This window comes from Grammomys surdaster, unplaced genomic scaffold, assembly GCF_004785775.1.
Source record: "Grammomys surdaster isolate TR1022 unplaced genomic scaffold, NIH_TR_1.0 126278, whole genome shotgun sequence".
In the NCBI taxonomy this organism is placed as follows: domain Eukaryota; kingdom Metazoa; phylum Chordata; class Mammalia; order Rodentia; family Muridae; genus Grammomys; species Grammomys surdaster.
Genome location: NW_021621078.1, coordinates 7564279 through 7583591, shown reverse-complemented (window position 1 = coordinate 7583591; position 19313 = coordinate 7564279). Strand labels below are relative to the sequence as shown.

Here is a 19313-nt window from a genome sequence, read left to right as displayed (position 1 = left end):
AGGATTATTCTTTGCAAATCTACCATGAATGGAATTTTGGGGGGGGTTTGTTTGTTTGTTTTTTGAGACAGTATCATGTAATTCAAATTGGCCTTGAGCCTGCTAAGTAGTGGAGGACGACCTTGAACTTCTCATCTCCCTGCCTCCACCTCCCAAGTGCTGGCCTAGGCTACTCTGCCTGACTCCAGAAGAGAATTTTGAAACTGATCAGTGTCAGTAAATTTTCAAACATTATTTCAACCTTGATCCATAACTTCAATCCTCTTCCGTCCCATCTTACCCATTCCCAAGCTCCCATTCTGCGGCTGGGGCTTGCTGGCCGGTGGTGTTGCTGTGGAGGCTGGGGAAGGGGCTGCTTGCTGCTGCTGCCCATGTCCTGGAGATCAAAATAGGCCAATTCAGTGCAAACATAGTCAAGAGATTTCAACACCAGCAGTATATACCTTAGGAAACCCCACCTTTAGCTCTTAAGAGGAACAGAATGCACCAGGCTGTGCACCCTGAGTCTGCAAAGGGCTCACTTTTTTGTCTGTGTGTAGTAAAGGTTGGTTCCATTTACCTTTCAACTGTTTAGAATTGACAGCTTTCAGTTTTAATGAGGCTCTCCCTGAAGCCTTGCCCATTTCTCCTTCAAGAACCTGCAGTAAAGTCACTGGGCTGAATCTGTGATACTACCACTATTTCCATAGCAACAAATCGATGTCATCAACAGGACGGTGTGTTCATGGCAGGATCCATCAGAAGAGAAAGCAGGGTGGTAAGGAAAACCTAAAAGCAGTTCAATTGTCTCTCAAGTGCTTTGGCTTCAAAGGAAAAGGAGACATTTAGAAAGGATTCTACCCTTTCCCCCAAACAAAGCAACCTTATTTTGCAACTGACAGCTGGTGGAAAATATGAGTTGAAAGAGTCTCAGGTACCGTGAAGTGCTAGTGAACTGTCACAGCAGGGAGAGATGAGAACAGAGTTCAGAAGAAGCCGTGTCAAGGCAACAGGGAGATAAAAAGGAGGGGAAAGGAACACGTCTCTCAAGCAGAAAATAAGAAACGCCACACCGCCAGAGTACGCATTTGCCCTTCACCCTTTATACAAATGTTTATGAAGTTGAAGAATGTTAACATTGTAAATTGCCTACCACTATGTTTTAAAATAACAAGTTTATGGGGTTTGATTTCACTTCTGTGATTGGCTCTGAAGGCTGAAGCCAGCCTCATTTGGGCTGCTCTCCTAGAGCACTCGCAGATTACAAAGGCAGCTAAAAAATATGTCCCAGAGCTCCAAAAATGGCGCACAGGCAGGAAATTTCCCTTGCCACTAAGGCTCTCCCTTCTCCAACTGTCAGTTCTAACTCTTGCTGGGCTTCCTGAGGTCCTAACTCACTGGGCATGTTACATACCCATTTAATTCATTTTTGGCAAAATTACTCTTGAGTAGCTCAGGGAAATGGGATGTAATTGTGTCACTGGAGACAAATGCACTTAGCATAAAGTTTAAAAGACTAAATAGAACGGATTATGTTTTAGTTCTTCCTGTAGAAAAAAAAAAACTGAGACACCTATTTACATAGGAAAGGGGCATAGGCTACTGACAACAAAACCTTGCCCTTGCGTTTACAGCTTAGCCTTTCCATTATCACTGAATTCAGTCATCCAGCCCGGTTTTAGTCTTAAGTGAAGCTTTTTTAAAATTGGCAAGAGAAAGGTAAGTTGCTCAGTAAAGAACACTGAAAGAAAGTGCACTTACCTGCTTCATAAAACACACGTTAAAAAGTTACCCATCTTCCAGCTAAATTCTCTCCTTCTTTAAAAAGAATGTGTGTGCTCTCGTGTGCCCCTCAGAAGGAACGTGGAACGTCAAAAACAGAATGTAAAGTAGAGTAACCAGAGCAGACAGAAGTGGGAACTGGAGTGTTGAGTGCATCCACAGCTTCACTTGGAGAAGATTAAATGATGCACCTGATTTAAAGTCACTGTGCTGTGCCTGTGAAACGGTAAATGGTCTTCTGCAGTGGCACCTGCTTGTAGCCACAGCTACCCAGGAGGCTGAGCCAGAAGAATCATTTGAAGCTGGAGGTCAAGGCCAGCATAGGTACCACAGACAACCACCCCCCCCCATCTCAGAGTTAAATAGTAACTGTATATTTTACTACAATTAAAAAATATACAACGCATGCAGCTATTCTAACATATAATTTTCATTTTTATATGAATTACAGTTATAATTTTTAGCTGAACATAATACAATACGAATCCAACTGGTAACAATCTGAGGCTGGGGTGCATAGCTCATTTGGAAGAGTACCTGCCTAGCAATCGATAAGCCCTGGCAGTGCCTTGCCTGTAACCCAGTGCTCAGGGAGCAGAGGTAGGAGGAGGACCAGAAATTCAAGGTGCTCTTCCTCCCCTAATAAGGAGTCTGAGGCCAGCCTGGGATACGTGAGACAACAGTAACAGCAACAACTGTTTGGAGTGTTCACTCTGGACCAGGAACAAGAGTTAAGTGCATTATTCCAGTAATTGCCTGCACAGTGATGGAGACAGTACTACATCTTTAACCATAGCCGAGAAGAGAAAACCTGGTATTACTCAGCTCTGTCTGACTAAGTTCATGTACTTCATCATCATGCGGTTAATTTGTAAACAACCAATCCTGGCAGCAATAACTCTAATTATATAGAACATAAGATGTGGTAATTAGGAAAAGCTACTAATCCACTTAATAGAGTAACCTTTATCTCTTGCAAATCTGGTACAAGAGACAGTCCTGAATCAAATGATGGCAAGAATTCCAGAGCATTCTAAATAGCAGCAACTGCCCTTCAATTAACGCACTGTAACGCAGCAGCTGCCCACAAGACCCCAAATCAATCAGTCTATAGCTAAGGAAAACTCTTCCTAAAGCCAAAACTATTCTACAAAGCAATAATGTGGGCTTTATAATAACTTGTTTTGGGTCACCTGCAATCAAGCCATCCCAGGAAACTAGATCTTAATTCTTAGGCTCTGCTGGCTACGCACTGGCCCGGAGCCAGAAGGGAACTCGATTACAGCAGGCTCCACCCCTCGGTGTCTGTGCTCACGGCTTTCATTCTTACTGTCTATTACATACATCAAGTGAGCTCTGGGCAGAGAAAAATTCACAAACCTACCATCTCCCCAAGCAAACACTTTGTTAACAAACACAAAGAATAAATAAATAGAGCCTACCATGGTAGTGTACACCTTTAATCTCAGCACTTGGGAGGCAGAGGCAGAGGCAGAGGCAGAGGCAGGCGGATCTCTGCCAGGAATTCCATGCCAGCCTGGTCTATATATGCAGGACTGACTGATAAGGCTATATAGTGAGGCCCTGTCTGAACTCCCAAACTATTAAAAACAAATAAGAAGATATGGATCAGTAGACTATTTCTAAGTCCCTACTGACAGAAAATGGACACAATTAGGCTGGGTATAATTCCAAAATTCCAATATGAATGATAAGTACATTATACAGTACTTAGTTCAAGTCTAAGCAAGCTATTATCACCAATAGCACAGATACACAGGATATATACACACACACACACGCGCACACACACACACAGTTGCAAGTATGAAGGATTTTTTTTTTCGAGACAGGGTTTGTCTGTATAGTCCTGACTGTCCTGGAACTCACTCTGTAGACCAGGCTGGCCTCGAACTCAGAAATCCGCCTGCCTCTGCCTCCCAAGTGCTGGGATTAAAGGCGTGCGCCACCACCGCCCAGCAGTATGAAGGATTTAAAGCCACCCGTCTCTGTAGTATAGGCAGCATGAACTGTCCGTAGTTTTATTTCACATACTTTCAATCATCTACATTTGCTCAATATGGCAGCAGTAATAAAATGTATATTTGCATTTTCACGCATGCTGGAATTCCTACTGGTCTAGGCTGTGCTTGTTCTCTAACTCTAATGGTCTTCTGATCCCTAGAGGTTCTGGATTAGGTTCCAGAGGACATAAACCTAACTTTGGTTCTCGGCCTACTCAGAGCCTTTGCTGTGGTGAAAGGCACTGTACTACAACAGTCTCTCCAGTCAAGACATTCCCATGGTGGTTCAAGGAACAATGGTAACAATGCCAAAATACCAAAAAAAGCATAGCGCTCACATCTGAGCCAAAGGACAACAACTCCCAATTTTTGAACTCACAGAAATTGAGAAGAAAAACAAACAAACAGCACATAAGAAGCCAACAACTACCACCACCACCAAGTCTACTTCAGAGGCCAAAAAACAAAAGCAAAGGGGCTCGTAAACATTTACAAGAACTGACCTCACTCGGAATACAAACTACAACCATGATACTGCTGGCATGGCTGGGAAGAAACCAGCATGTTCAAGTATTGCTGGGGGATGCTGCAGCAAGCAAAGAGGAGAGGATCTAACTGTGTCTGCCAACCACAGGTACATTCCCAGTTAACCCAGCAATCATTTCTTCCTACATACTGGTCTACCCAGGAAGTAATTCATTGCAGCTTCTTGCTGACCTTGTCTCCTTGCAAGTCTGGGGTTCAAATCAGGATCACGAACCCTTTAACAGTCAGAATATGGAGACAAAAGTGTCTAACCACAGAGCTGGGTAAATAAAAAAACCTAACAGCCACACAGGAACTGCTGAGAGGGGCAGAGGGGAAGGGAGGGAAGAGGAAAAAGGAGAGGGAGAAGGAGGGGAGGGAGAAGGAAGGGAGGCAGAAGGAGGGGAGGGAGAAGCTGTAATCCCAGCATTCAGGATACAGAGGTGGATAAACAAGTTCAGGCTCACTTGGGCACAAGGTAAGAGTATTTCACAAAAACAAATAATATTTTAAAAAAAGAACAGAACAAAGACAGCGTAGAGAACTAGCTATCGTTTATGTAAACCACGTGGGGTACATGACAAGCATTTGCATTTGGTTATTTGGCGAATAGCTCTGGTAGGATAAAGAAACCTTAAAATGCATTATCTATAAAGGGCAGCAGTGGGTGCACACTGTAGTGGGTAGGAGTCCACGCCTGCACGCTGTAGTTTTGATCACAAAGTCACGCAGCTCGACTCGAAAATTAAAACAAACACTAATGCTTGTTAAGGAAACAGGGCTGGAGAGATGATGGCTCAGTGGTTAAGAGCACAGCGCCCATATGGAGGCTCACAGCCATCTGCTCCTCCAACTCCAGGGGAGCCAGCGCCCTCTTCTGGCCTCCAAGAGCACTGCATGCACATAGTGTGCTTACATACATACCGGAAAAACACTCATACAAAGAAAAATAACAAAATGTTATAAAAACCAGATATATGATCATCTTAAGATTCTTTCATTTTTTTGAGACAGGGTTTCTCTATGTAGCCCTGGCTATCCTGGAACTTGTTCCATAGACCAGGCTGTCCTCCAACTCAGAGATCTGCCTGCCTCAGCTTCCCCAGTGCTGGAATTAAAGGTGTGTTACACACACACATTATACATATATTTTTCTTCTTTTTTTTAAAAGCTTTTGTTAAGTTTTTTTTTGTTAAGTTTCAATTAAAATACTATATACTTTTATAGGCAAATATGATAGTCAAAATACCAATATGAAATAAATTATACATAAATATACCTATACCACATTCTGCAAAAGATTCGCTCACACAACTTATATACTTAAATACAATTTTCACAATAAGGAAAAGCTTTGAAGTGAAGACTTCTGGATATATGAGAAATGTGACCTGGAAATCCCAAATGAGAGTTTTCGTTCTTTGTCTAAGACTCATTAGTGCGTGTACATGTCCACACTCATGCTTGTATAGAGGGTCTCTTCTCTATCACTTCCTGCCTATCCCCCTTGAGGCAGGGTTTCTCTCCGAACCTGGAACCTGGGGCTCCTGTTCCTTGGCTGGGCTACAAGCCAGAAAGTCCCGGCAACCCTCCTGTCTCATCTTTTTTTGAGCCAATATTATACGTGTGTGTAAGCACCAGTCTTGTTACATGGCTGCTGGAACTTGAACTCTGGTCTTCAACATTAGGCATTAAAAGATCTGAACAAAACAGTGTCCTCTGGACAAGACAGGGCCTCTGCCCTTGTCAGCTCTTAGTGGCTAGGGCTGCCTACACAAAACTATGCGAGGGCTGAGTCTAACCAGGAGGCAGGATGGCTCACAAGGCCCTATTGTTAAAGGAGAAGCTGTAGAGAGTTGATGGAGTCTAAAGTTGGAGGAGTCGATTTCCTTTATGGGTATGGGCCCCAGTGGGTCAGCCATGCTCTAGTGAATGGTCCCGCACCCATTGGACCTGGCAAGTCCCGCCCACCACAGTGGCTGCTCATGGTTGGGAGCCATCCCACACTTAAGGCAGGAAAACTGGCTGCAAAAAGGACAAAAGTCTCTGGAATTTCCAACTCTAGGCTCCACCTGTTATGAAAAGTGGCCAGTACCCACTGAGATAGAAGCAGGCTCTGAAGGTGATCAGGACAGGATAAAGAGAGACTGGTCATCTGAGGAAATCGGAAACATAATACTATGCATGCTGGTCCAAATTGGTGCCCACCACTACAATGGCAGTCATTGAATTGAGCACAACACTCAGAAAACAGAAAAAACTACGGAGTATGCGCACTGGCTATCGTCAACCCAGGCGACTCTGGCATTATTAGAAAAAAGCCAGACTGGAGAGAAGGAAACAAAAACTTTTTATTTAACAAAACCTCCCAGAGCATGTGTTTAAAAAAAAAAAAAAAAAAAGAAGCCAGACATGGGGCTGCATGCTTTTAATCCTAGCACCCAGGAGGCAGGGGCAGGTGGATCTGTGAGTTCCAGGTTAGCCTGGTCTATAGAGTAGGTTCCCGGAGAGCCAGGGCTACAGAAAAACCCTGTCTCAAAAAACACTGACTGGGGAGCAAGGAAGTGGATCTGAGAGCAAATTAGGGATAGTGGGGGGTTGAATGTCCGTGTTATTAAATGACACCAGCAGGAAAGATGGGCCTAATCAAAGAAAATGCCAGAAATGGCAAGTATGGACAAATAAACACAAGTTTTAAAAACTCATTTAAATAATCACTGGGTGTTGGCTGGCTCATGCTTGTTATCCAAACACAACTAAGGCAGGAGTAACCTGAAGTTAAGGTCAGCTGGGACTCGAGTGAGACACTACTTTAAAAAAAGCAATAGCTACACGCTAATCATTAAAGTAACTGGAGTTTGAGGAAGGGAGGCCACAAATTTAAAGTCTGGAAGTTGAGCCTGGACAGAACACACCTATAAACCCAGCCCGCAAGGCCTGACGCAAGAAGGCTGAACCGAGAACCATCTCAAAACAAAACACAGGCACAATCTCTTACAAACAGTTTAAATAAAATACTGGCAATGAATTGTCAGCTTTACGACAGATAGGTTGACAGGCATACCACAAAGACTGGGAAGGAGAAACAGGATTCTTGCACTACATTTTACAAATCGACACAGCTGAGCCTAGTGACAGGCTGTGATAAGCTAAAAACATGCACACTGCAAACACCACAGCACAGCCAGCGTGACAAGGTCACAGCAATAAACCAACAGAGACAGAAAGAAACAGAAAAAAGGGAAGGAGGCAAAGAGCCCCACAGGAGAAACATTAACCCACAATTACAGTCTGAGGGTCCAGTCTCCCTCTCCCAACTGACAGAGAAAACCAGGAAGAATGTATTTCAATACTGTACAGCTACATACACTCTTTTCAAGTGTAGACATACTTTACCAAAAGGTATCATAATCTGAGGCATAAACAACACCTGAAGTTAACAGAATTTGAGACATGTTGAGAATTTAATAGAAGTTGAAACATCAAACACACATGTTATTTGATCCTAAGGGAATTAAATTATCGGTAACAGAAAAGATCTTTACAAAGTCTCCACATTATTTATTTATTTATTTATTTATTTGGTTTTTTCGAGACAGGGTTTCTCTGTATAGCCTTGGCTGTCCAGGCTGGCCTCGAACTCAGAAATCCGCCTGCCTCTGCCTCCCGAGTGCTGGGATTAAAGGCGTGCACCACCACTGCCCGGTGAGTCTCCACATTTATAAACCAAATACACTTGTTTCAGAATTGTTGTCTGAGCCAGGTACGGTGACACAGTGGTGGCTGAGGCAGCAGGATCAAGTCTGGAGAAGCCCCTGGGTCCAGGGAGCACTAGCGAACTCAAGTAAACATTAAGTAAGAAAGAGGGATTCTACACAAACCTAGAAAATGCAGAAATGAATATTCTCCAGACGCTCTGTTAACTCAGTGCTACTAAGATACCAAAACCAAACTGACTCGGTGCTGAAGAGATGGCTCAGTGGCTAAGAATATGCACTGTTCTTGCAGAGGACCTGAGTTCAGTTCCCAGCACCCACATCAGGCAGCTCACCTGCCTGTAACAAACCAGAGACCCTAAACATTTCTGTTCTCCAAGCACAGACACACATAAACACAATTAAAAATAAAAATCAAATCTCATGGACAGACATGCAAAAAAATACTGAATGAAATCTAATCAGGTAGACTCAGCAAAGCAAATCCAAATATGTGAAAAGGATAATACAATGCAAATCCAGACTTATCCCAGAAGCCCCAGGTTGCTTTAGCATCCAAAAATCAATCACCATAACTCACCATATTAGTTAACCGAAATAGAAAAGGCATTTGATCATTAATAGATTCAGGAAAAGCGTTTGACAAAATTCACCATTCATTTTTAACAAAAATGTTAACAAACAAGAGGAAGAAGTAAAATTTCCTCACTGTGGTGAACAGAAATACACTGGCTGGGCACAGCAGTTCATACTGAAACCCCAGCACCCAGGCAGAGGCCAGACTGGGCTGTCGTGAGAACCATGGGTAAGAGGCACCCAAACACTCCATGATCCAAGGGTCTCCATCCCTGCATCCCACACTGTGACAGGAGAGAACAGATTCCTCAGAGTTGTCCTCTGACCTCCACATATGCTGGACATACATGCTACATAAACAGACACACACATTTAAATCCATAATTAAATTTCTGGGAGGAGGGGTTTGAGACAGGGCAGTGGCACAGGCTAGCCTGAATGGAGTCAATGCTTGCCTCAAAACTCTTCTGCCTCAGGTTCCAGAGTGCCAATCACGAACCACCTCACCCAATTTTAACAATATTTGACAGTACAAAGTTGAGAGCTGCCTGGAAAGAACAAGACAAAGATCACACAGGCTAAATAGTTCTGTTTTGATTTGAGACTAGGTCTCTAGTAGTATAGGCTGGTCTCGAACTTGCACAAAAAAATAAAAAAAAATAAAATAGTTTTGCCATTAAGATCAAGGTTGTTATTAGCCACGGTGGCACAGGCCTATCTATAATAGTAGTATTTGGGAAGTAGAGGCAGGAAGATCAGTAATACAAGGTCATCCTCAGCTACACAGGGTTGGAGGCCAGCCAAGGCAGCACTGTGAGCCAGGTGTGGTGGCACACACCCATAACCCCACCACTCAGGAGGCTGAAACAGTAGTTCATGGCTAACAAGAGCCGCTTAAAAATAAAAACATAAATAAACCAAACCAGTAACAAAACCCTGTAAGATAAAAGGTAAGACACGACAAATGCCAGGACAGGGAGGCGCTCAGTCAGTAAGGAGCTTGTCATTCAAGCATGAGAGCCCGAGTTCAGATCCCTGGGCTTCCAGGTCAGGAGGATACCCTCTCTCTAGAAACAACGAATCAAGAGAAAGTCACGACTTTCTGGTCTCTAGTCCCATGCACACACACAAGCATAAACATGGAGATGTTCACGCCGCACCACACACGGAGGAATGCACCTGGCTCCCTCACACTAAGCCGTCAGATTAGTCCTGCATTATCAGAACATTCTAGGTTCTAATGCCAGTCAACTCTTACACAGAATGACCATTACTCTTTCTGTAATTTCTCCTGATTTATCCATGTATCATTTCTTCAGTATTAACAAAAGACAGAATTACTTTTTAGACGCCAATGAATCACTGTTTTACTAAGACTACTAAGTCACAAGGTAGCATTCTGGATCCAAAAAGCAATATCCAATTGAGAGGCTATACAATCTATAAGGAGGATTTTACCTTCATTATAGGGCACTGGATTCCCAATCTTTAATCCAACTTCTTCAGCAGATTTCACAACTTCCAAGTCCATCAAAATAACTACTCTCCTACAAAGACAGACACAAGTTAGAATTAAGAACTCTGGAGCCTTTCAGGTGAATTACTAAGAAGTTTATTTTAATAGTTGTCTGGCTAAAACTGTATCCTTTATCAACTTTTTCTCATTCTTGACTAACTTGAGAAGTGTTCATTCCTCAGTAGATACTTCTCTTATTCTTTCCCCACATCATCAATGTGTTTGGCTTTTGCTTTTAATTTATTATAGAACTATTCATTTTCCATCTAGTTCCTTAATTAAACTAGTATACCTTATTACATGCCATTATCTTCATGGAGGCACTGATACGATTTAGATTAAATACAAAATCCTAAAACACAAAAAGATGACCTGTTTCCAGAACTATGTACTTATCCAAATCACTACTTTTTTCCCAGTGAAAAACAATTATAGTAGTAGATATTTTAAATTTTTAATTAGTGGGGGCTGAGAAACAGTGTAGTTGGTGGAGCCCTGGGACTTGCTGGGCTGTCATCCTAGCATAACCAGCAAGCTCCAGGCCAATGTACAGATCTCAAACTACAGGTGCAGGTGTCTGTGCACGTGTGCATACTCATACAGGGGTCTGTGCACGTGTGCATACTCATACAGGGGTCTGTGCACGTGCACACACTCATACTCTTTTGGAAATGCTTACAAGGCTTTCTTTACATGATCCGTCTCGTCTGTGCTCTTCCTCTGAGCTCATCCCACAATCCCAAGCTTGCTGTCCTCTAGCCCAGCTGTTTTCTCTCAGTTTCTGGCATATGCTACGCTTCCTTCTGCCACTAAGCCTACACATGGTCCTCTGACTGCATTTTTCCCCTTCATTCTGCTTCATCTAATATGCACTTTTTAGTTCTTAGCACAAACTTGGAATTGAACCAGGGACTTACTCGTCCCTGGCGAATGCTCTACTGTGGAGCTATCCTCTCCAACTCCCATCTCAAGAATCATTTAAGAGACATTTCCTTGGTCTCTTATTTAGATCAGGTTTCTTAGTCCTCCCGGCAGCCATGACTTCATTCCTTTGGAACACTTGTCTTGGTTTTAAGTTCTATATTAATTAGTGATTGTTTTCTTTCTCTCTGCTAGGCTGCACTTTCAATAAAGGAAGGTAGTCAGCCACAGTGCTTAATTAAGCAACAGCCCAAAGATGTCATTCAATACATACTGGAATGAGATGCCATAATGTCATCTGTAGATAAACAAGAATCGCTGGTGTCAGGAGAGAGCTCAGGGCTAACGTGCTTGGGCACACCGAGTGTGAGCACTGGAGTTCAGATGCCCAGAAACCCACATAAATGCAATGTGGATGTGGCAATCCACCTCTAATTCCGTCTTTAAGATAGTGGCTCTCCAGAGCAAGCTGGCTAGCAAGACAAGCCATATCAGAGAGCTCTGGGCTTGACTGAGACCCTGCCTCCATGAGGAGCTCCCAAGTGAAAGGATGATGACTCTGATGTTCATGTCAAATGTCAACGGGCACATGCACACACTGGGGGGAAAAATTGCAACCGAAAAATGTAATTTGAAGACCACATAAATACAGGCAGGCAAGATGACAGAAGAGATGAACTGAGGTGGGCCGAGGGAAAGCCATGCTCATGCAATGAGAAGGACAGATGAGTCTGAACAAGGGTTCAGCAATCACCACGCTTGACTGCCTGCATGGGCAGCCTGCCGAATGCCGGGCTTTATCATACAGAATTATTCAGTATGTGCTATCTTTACTGTAAAGTTATCCTATCAGGGTTATACTACTTCAATAAAAACAAGCCTGAAAAAAGTGGTTTGCTACTGAGACCTGGATAAAGATGACCTGTTAAAACTGTCTGCCAAGTATGGTGATGTGTGCCCTTGGGACCAGGAGCTTGAGGACCACCTCAGATGCACCTCAGAGTTAGAGGCCAGCCTCAGTAACATTATACCATGCTCCAAAAGTCAAAAGTCAAACAAAACTAAACAAAAAAGAAACATTAAACTGTCGAGGGGAAGAGAGCCTGCACAGCAGTTAAGAGTGCACACTGTTGTATGTACTCGAGTTTGGTCCCCAGCACCAATGTTTAGCAGCTCACAATTGCCTTTAACCTCAACTCCAGGGGATATCTCTGGCTTCAAAAGGCACCCCTGCCCCCTACCAATATACACACACGTGTATAACTACAGAGACACATACACGTAAGTCAAAAATAATTTAGTAATAATAATGTCTTCTAAAAATTTCATCTTGGGGCCTGGAGAAATGGTTCAGCAAGTAAAATCATTTATTTGTCTTTGTATCTCTATCTATGAAATAAAGTATCTGGTACTTACTTCAAAATGATCAGGGGTCTGTGTGAGGAAACAGAGACGAAGCAGGACCTCTGTTAGGCGATAATCTGAAGCTATGTGCACGGCTATACGGGGACTCAATTCTACTGTGTTGTCTACTTTTATAAATGTTCAAAATCATGAAAATATAAAACAGATTTGAAAATAGAGAAAGGAAGCTAAGAGGATTATTTTTTAAGGCAGGATTTATTATGTAAAAATGAAAGAACAGTTCAATATTAATCTGTTAAAATAATTCCTACTATTAAAGGATTAAAAATAATATGATTATATCAAGTTGTAGTAAAAGCTTTTCAAAAAATCCAAGAGCCATTCCCATAAAACCCCAAGCAACTTATGGACCTACAAAAGCTAAGAGCACGATCAAGTACATGCACTTTACAAGATAAACTATGCCGACCACGACCACTGAAACCAAGGGCATGTCTCTTACTAGCCAGGTAGAGAAAAGGTACTTGCTGATACAGTACTGTCAACATTGTTGTAATGGTGTTAACTGATTTAGAACCAGAAAAAAACAAAAAACAAAAAACAAAGAAACAGGCCTGGTGAGATGGCTCAGTGGGTGACAGGCCTGGTGAGATGGCTCAGTGGGTGACAGCCTAGTGAGATGGTTCAGTAGTGGGTGACAGGCCTGGTGAGATGGCTCAGTGGGTGTACGCGCTCACTGCACAGACCTCACACCTGAGTTTGATCCCTGAAAGCTATAGAGGAAGGAAAGGTGTCCTCTGATATCCACATACACGGTACACAAGCACACACACACCCTCTACCAATGAGAAAAAAAAAAAATAAGTTAAACTATGTTATAGCATGGGTGCCTGCACAAATAAATCTACATAAGTAAAAAAAAATCATTCAAAGAAACAAATGCCAAACAAATAATATACATATCTTAATATTATCTAAAAAATTCAAGGCTTTAAATATCATATTCTTGGATGAAAAGATATAATGTCAAAATACATCAATTTAATGCAATTATGTATATTCAGGAGACCTCGGTTTGGCTTTTGAACTTGATAGCGCTCTTATAATTCCATGAAAAACTGTTAAACATTATTAGACTCCTTCACAGATGGCATTTGGCAGCACATACTTCTACCAGCTATGAGAGATGTGTATATCATCCACGCCTAGCTAGGGAGAAGGTGGATGGGTACAGCTATTTGGGAAAGTAATCTGGTAATTCCTCATTAGTTAAGTCATACAGTCAGAACCTGAACTAGCAACTTCTCTCCTAGATACATTTACCCTCAACATCTTCGCCACCAGGAGACCACTCCTAACAGGATCTGTCCATGGATCAAGGGAGCATCTGCATTTAATTGATATCCCCTCGATGGCCAAGATGATGCAAATTATGTTACACTGTATTGTTTGGGGAATCACAAGAAAATGTCTGCACTGTTTCCATTCGGATGCAGTATTTCCCCTGAATACTTCTCATCAGTCATCAGTTGAATACACGGACCAAGAATCCACAGAAAGAGAGCCAACCATATAAAAACTTATACACTAATATTCAGTGCATTATTCTAAATGCAAACAGATGAAAACAACCCAACAGCCTATAAACTGAAAAATAAGATAAGCAAAATGGCCCAGATCTGTAATCCCAACAGGAAGATCAAAAGTTCAAGGCCAGCCTAGACAAATTAGCAAGACTTATCTCAAAAGAGGCCAAAGAGGCTCAACGTAACCATCTGTCTAGCATGTGCGATGACCCCGGTACCACAAAGAAAAAAAAAAAAAAAAAAAAAGCAAAATGTGATCTGTCTACACAACAGGATATCACAGCCATAAAAGGAGACAACATAGTAACATATCTCTAATTCAGCCCTGAAAATATTATGCTAAATAAATAAGTGTCACAAAGGACCAGGAAATGTATGACTCCATTCACATGACATGTCCAGAACAGACAGATCTATAGAAATGAGAAGGTCAGTGAGCCCCTGGGACTCGAGAGGTTTGGCATTGGTAGCTAAACGGTACCGGGTTTCTTTATGGGGGTAAGGAAGTGTTCTAAACTGTAATAATGACTATTCAACACTGTCAAGTGTTCAAAATCATACTTTTCAAAATTGCCAGCGACACATGAACACAATCGGATAGGGGAAGAGGAGAGTAGCAAATTCTGAATACCAGTCTTTTCTACATCTGCTGCCAACTATCAATTTTCCATAGTTATCAGAGAACTTTTGGGCTTGTTTCATCTTATTTGTTGCTTTGGGTAGACTCTCTATATAGTGAGATACATGGCTGGCCTCACACTATAGCTGAGGATGACTTTGAACTTCTAATCCTGCTGCTTCCATCTCCCAAGAGGTAGGATAACCACCACAGGAGTACACCGCTATGCCCAGCAAGCATGCTACCAACTGAATCACACCCCAGCCTTATCAGAGAAATGTGTGCAAGCCTTAGCACCTTAATGCAACACAAGACGTAACTAGAGTGCTTGCCTACCACGTGTGAGGCTCTAGGCTTGTCCAGCACTTGTGAAAGAGAGGTAAAAACACTCACGACTCAGGGATGATTATGTAGTTTTTGTACAAAGCTCCGCATTGAATCCCTGCACCATACATATCAGGCAGGCTTACTGAGGATCCCAGCTTAAGGTCATCCTTAGGTAAGTTAAAAGGCCAGCCTGGGCTTCATTAGATGAGATCTTTTCTCATAAAAATACATAAAAATAATTTAAAACTCCTGATCAAACTCTATGCCTTTCCATCACACTCAGAATAAAACATGCTCACTGGCCCTTTAAGGACTGCCCATTAGGAAAAACACCTAAGTTACATTCCTTGCTCATGTCTTATGTAAAAACAAACCTCACTGTAAGTACAAAAATATAGTTAAGTTTGGTCTGAAAGCTTCTCCAGCATTATGATTCAGAGGCCACAATGCAGAAAGCGGACAAATGCAAATACAGATTTATACTGCAAAATGCCATATACAAACAAACCTAGTTAGAATGGATGAGTATGTAACACACAGACATAGACAACAGAGTTAATATGCCTGCTTTACTAAGAGCTTCTGTAAATAAAAAGAAACAAATAAAAATTAAAGGTCAAAGTATCAGGGCTGGAGAGTTGGCTCAGAGGTTAAGAGCACTGGCTGCTCTTCCAGAGGATCCAGGTTTGATTCCCAGCATCCACGTGACGGCTCATAACTGTCTACAATTCCAGTTCCAGAGGATCCAATGTCTTCTTGTGCAGCCCATGGATACCAGGCACACACATGGTACACAGACATATATGGTAGCAGACAAAGCTCCCATTCACATAAAACTTAAAAAAAAAAAAGTACCTCATATTATTTTTTTAAAGAACAAAGTAGGGGCTGGGGAGACAGTTCAGCGAGAATACCTGTGCAGACATGAGTTCAGATCCCAGCACCCATCTACAAAGTTAATTAACGGGTGGTACCTGTTACCCAGTCTAGAAGAGTCGGAGGCAGGGTGGATGGGGCACTTTGACCACCTGTCTAGCCAAAAAAAGTGATCTCTGGGCCAGTGAGAGATTCACAAGGGAATTAGAGCCACAGAGGAAGACATCAGGGTTCTTATGAGTATGTGCACACCACATACTTATATGAGGCGGTGCACCTCACTCACTCTCTCACTCTCTCTCTCTCTCTCTCTCTCTCTCTCTGTCTCTCTGTTTTTAATTTACAAACATTAAAATAGGCTGTAATATGGCTCAGTGGGTAGAAACAGCTGCCGTATTAGCCTGGTACCAGAGTTCAATCCCTGACAAGCTGGAAGGAGAGAACCAACTCCAAAGCTGTGCACCATGGCAAGTGTATGTGCGTGTGTGCGCTCTCCCAGTCATGTCCTAGCAGGCAGAAGCACTGCTTGTCGCACAGGAGAGCCTGGAGTGGAAGATACCGGGTCCCAGGCAGGCAAGCTGGCGAGAACACGTGCCTTGTCTAGACAATGGCAGAACAATCATGGAGTCTGGCAGAGCTGACCAGGACAGTTCATACAATCATGTACAGGGAAGAGGAAATGGCACAGGAACAAGTCAACACACAGGGTATGAAATCAAAGGAACGAGGCACACAAAGGACAAAGAACTGGCATACAAGAAAGCCTAAGCGGAGAGTGGTACTTCCCAGAAGGGAGTCATAAAATAGACTGAATTCATTAAAACAAGAGCCAAAGATAAACTCAGAGTCAGCTCAAAAACCTACAGAAAACAGGTCAAAATAACATCACCCGTCTGACAGCTGATACTGTCAACTTAACAGGCTCTCGAACTACAGCAGGCAAATCTCAGGGCACGCCCCTGAAGGGGTCTTTAGACTAGGTTAACTGAGGTGGGAAGCGCCACCATAAGTGTGGGTGACACCGGTTATGGACTGAGGCCCCAGACCGAATAAAAAGGAGTGAGTGAGCTGACCGTCAGTGCTCGTTGCTTCCGGCTTCCTGTCTGTGGCTGCAGTGTGACAAGGCGCTTCATGCCATGAGGCCCACACCCGCAAACCACAAACCAAAGTCACCCCCTCTCTACACTGCTTCATGCTCTAGCTGCCATGAGGCCCACACCAGCAAATCATGAACCAAAGTCAACCTCTCTACACTGCTTGTATCAGGTATTCGGTCTTACCAATGAGAAGGGCAACTAATACAACACACAACAGTTAAAAACATAAACACAAACCTTGTTTGCATGTATGAGATTTTGCAGCTCATGGGCCAGTTTTGCCTAACGCCTGTACTCCTAGATGCTGTGGAAGCAGCAAAAGCACCACAGATGAAACGCCAGCCAGGGCAGCAGACACCGACTCAAACTGACACAAGTGTGAGGCACAGAGAAAACCAGTAGATTAATAGAGTCTTCCCTACTGTGCAAGAAGCCCTGGGTTTCATCCCCTGTGGTGGAAGAGAGAACTGAGAATTCAAAAGTCTATCGTGTAAAAGTACTGCTAGGTCACACAGAAACATCACTCAAGTGTCTCTGGATGCTACATGGGAGGGCGTGTGAAGTTTCCCTTCCTGATGTTATGTATCTACTACAGGGCTGTTGTTTTAGTATGTGCTCCTCCACTACGTCTCCTCACTGCACCAAGAAGCCACACTGAGTTCGTGCAAGGAACTGACCTAACTACACAGTTCTCAGAAGGATCACAAGAAATACACAACGGTAACTAGAAAGGTGAAGTTCTCAAAGTATACTGGTTTCACTGGAATCATTTTTAGATCACAGGTTCGTCAGTCGGGGAGCAGACACAGGTGTCTGTGTGTCTGAGTGCACTTGTGCAGGACGTGTCTGTGCACATGCATGTACAGGTCAGAGGTCAACTTCAAGTGACAGTGCTCGGGAGCCATCCTCCTGGAGTATTCTTTTGTTTTGAGACAAAGTCTCATGTAGCCCAGGCTGGCTTACAGTTCGCTATATACGAACATGGATTCGTTTTTCATATCCTACCGATGACCAAAGAATACTGGGATTACAAGCATACACCTGGTTTTCGGTGCTGCCAACCAGACCCACAGCAGTGTGAACTGGAAGAAAGCACTTCACCAAAGGAGGTGCATTAACAATCCCAGGCCTGGCTTTCTTCTAAGCATTATTCATTTTCTTTGTGCACATGGTCATCCATGCACAAACTTCAGAGGACCACTTCTGGAAAGCTGGTTCTCTTCCCCTCCAACTGGGTCATGGAGACTGAACAAGGACCTCTCTCAGCTCGCATAAAGCATTTTTACCACTGATCCACCTACCTTATTTTTTGAGAAATTATTCACTGAGACCTGGATATTCCCAATTTGGCTACACTGGCTAACCAGAAAACCCCAGAGGTCTACTTTTCCCTGATTTCTGTCTCTACTGGAATTATGAACTCTTGCCTCTGTAACCAGCGTTTTTGGATCAAACTCAGATTTCCACACTTGCCTAGCAAGCAGTTTATCAGCAGAGCTAGTATTATCCTCAGCCCGCTAAAGATCAGAGTCAACATTCCAAAATCTCCCTATAAGAATTGCTAAAAGATGCTTGTAAAAGACTTTTAATTAGCCGGGCGGTGGTGGCGCACGCCTTTAATCCCAGCACTTGGGAGGCAGAGGCAGGCGGATTTCTGAGTTCGAGGCCAGCCTGGTCTACAGAGTGAGTTCCAGGACAGCCAGGGCTATACAGAGAAACCCTGTCTCGAAAAACCAAAAAAAAAAAAAAGAAAAAAAAAAAAAAAAAAAAAGATTTTAATTAGTGAAAGGAGTTAGAGACAGTCAGATCTTTTATGCGTTCTAGACCAGACTACCCACTGAAGAAAGAAAAAAAAGAAAAGAAGGAAAGAGAGAGAAAGAGGAAGTATAGCCAAAGAGATAAAGGTAAGCTAGAGAAAATGTGGAGGTAGCCTGGGTAACCAGTGACTATAAAAAAATGACATCAGAAAAAAAAAAAAAAAAAATGACATCAGGGCTGGTATGTAGCTCAGGAGTGCACTGCTTGTGTAGAGGTCCTGGCTACCCTCAGTTCTTCAACAAATATGCCAGTTCATGACAGACAGAAGAAACCAAAGCAAAATCACAGTAAACAGACACACCTGCACAGGATTGCACGCACACAAAGGTACAGGAGAAGAAATGGCTCAGCGGCCTAAAACATTTGCTTGCAGACAGCCCGACATCCACAAGGCTGCTCACCCCTTTTAATTCCAGCACGCAAGAGGCAGAAGCAGGCAGATCTGTTAGAGGTCAGCCTGGTCTATATAGTGAGTTCCAGCTAGCCAGGGCTACACAGTGAGCTCTTGCCTCAAAAATAAAGTAAAATAAAAAATTTAAAAATTAACATCAAGTCTAAATTTACCAATCAAATCTTATTGAATTTT

At 42.9% G+C, this 19313-nt stretch overlaps 1 protein-coding gene across 1 annotated transcript in view; it reads right to left on the bottom strand.

Moving 5' to 3' along the window:
* The window catches only part of Rpa1 (replication protein A1), a 46247-nt gene that overhangs the window by 17612 nt on the left and 9322 nt on the right, over positions 1-19313 (bottom strand). The window contains exons 5-6 of the mRNA XM_028759309.1: positions 10061-10149; positions 281-376 (exon numbers count right to left, since the gene is read on the bottom strand). Of these exons, the coding sequence (XP_028615142.1) occupies positions 281-376; positions 10061-10149 (185 nt within the window). The remainder of the gene's footprint in view (positions 1-280; positions 377-10060; positions 10150-19313) is intronic.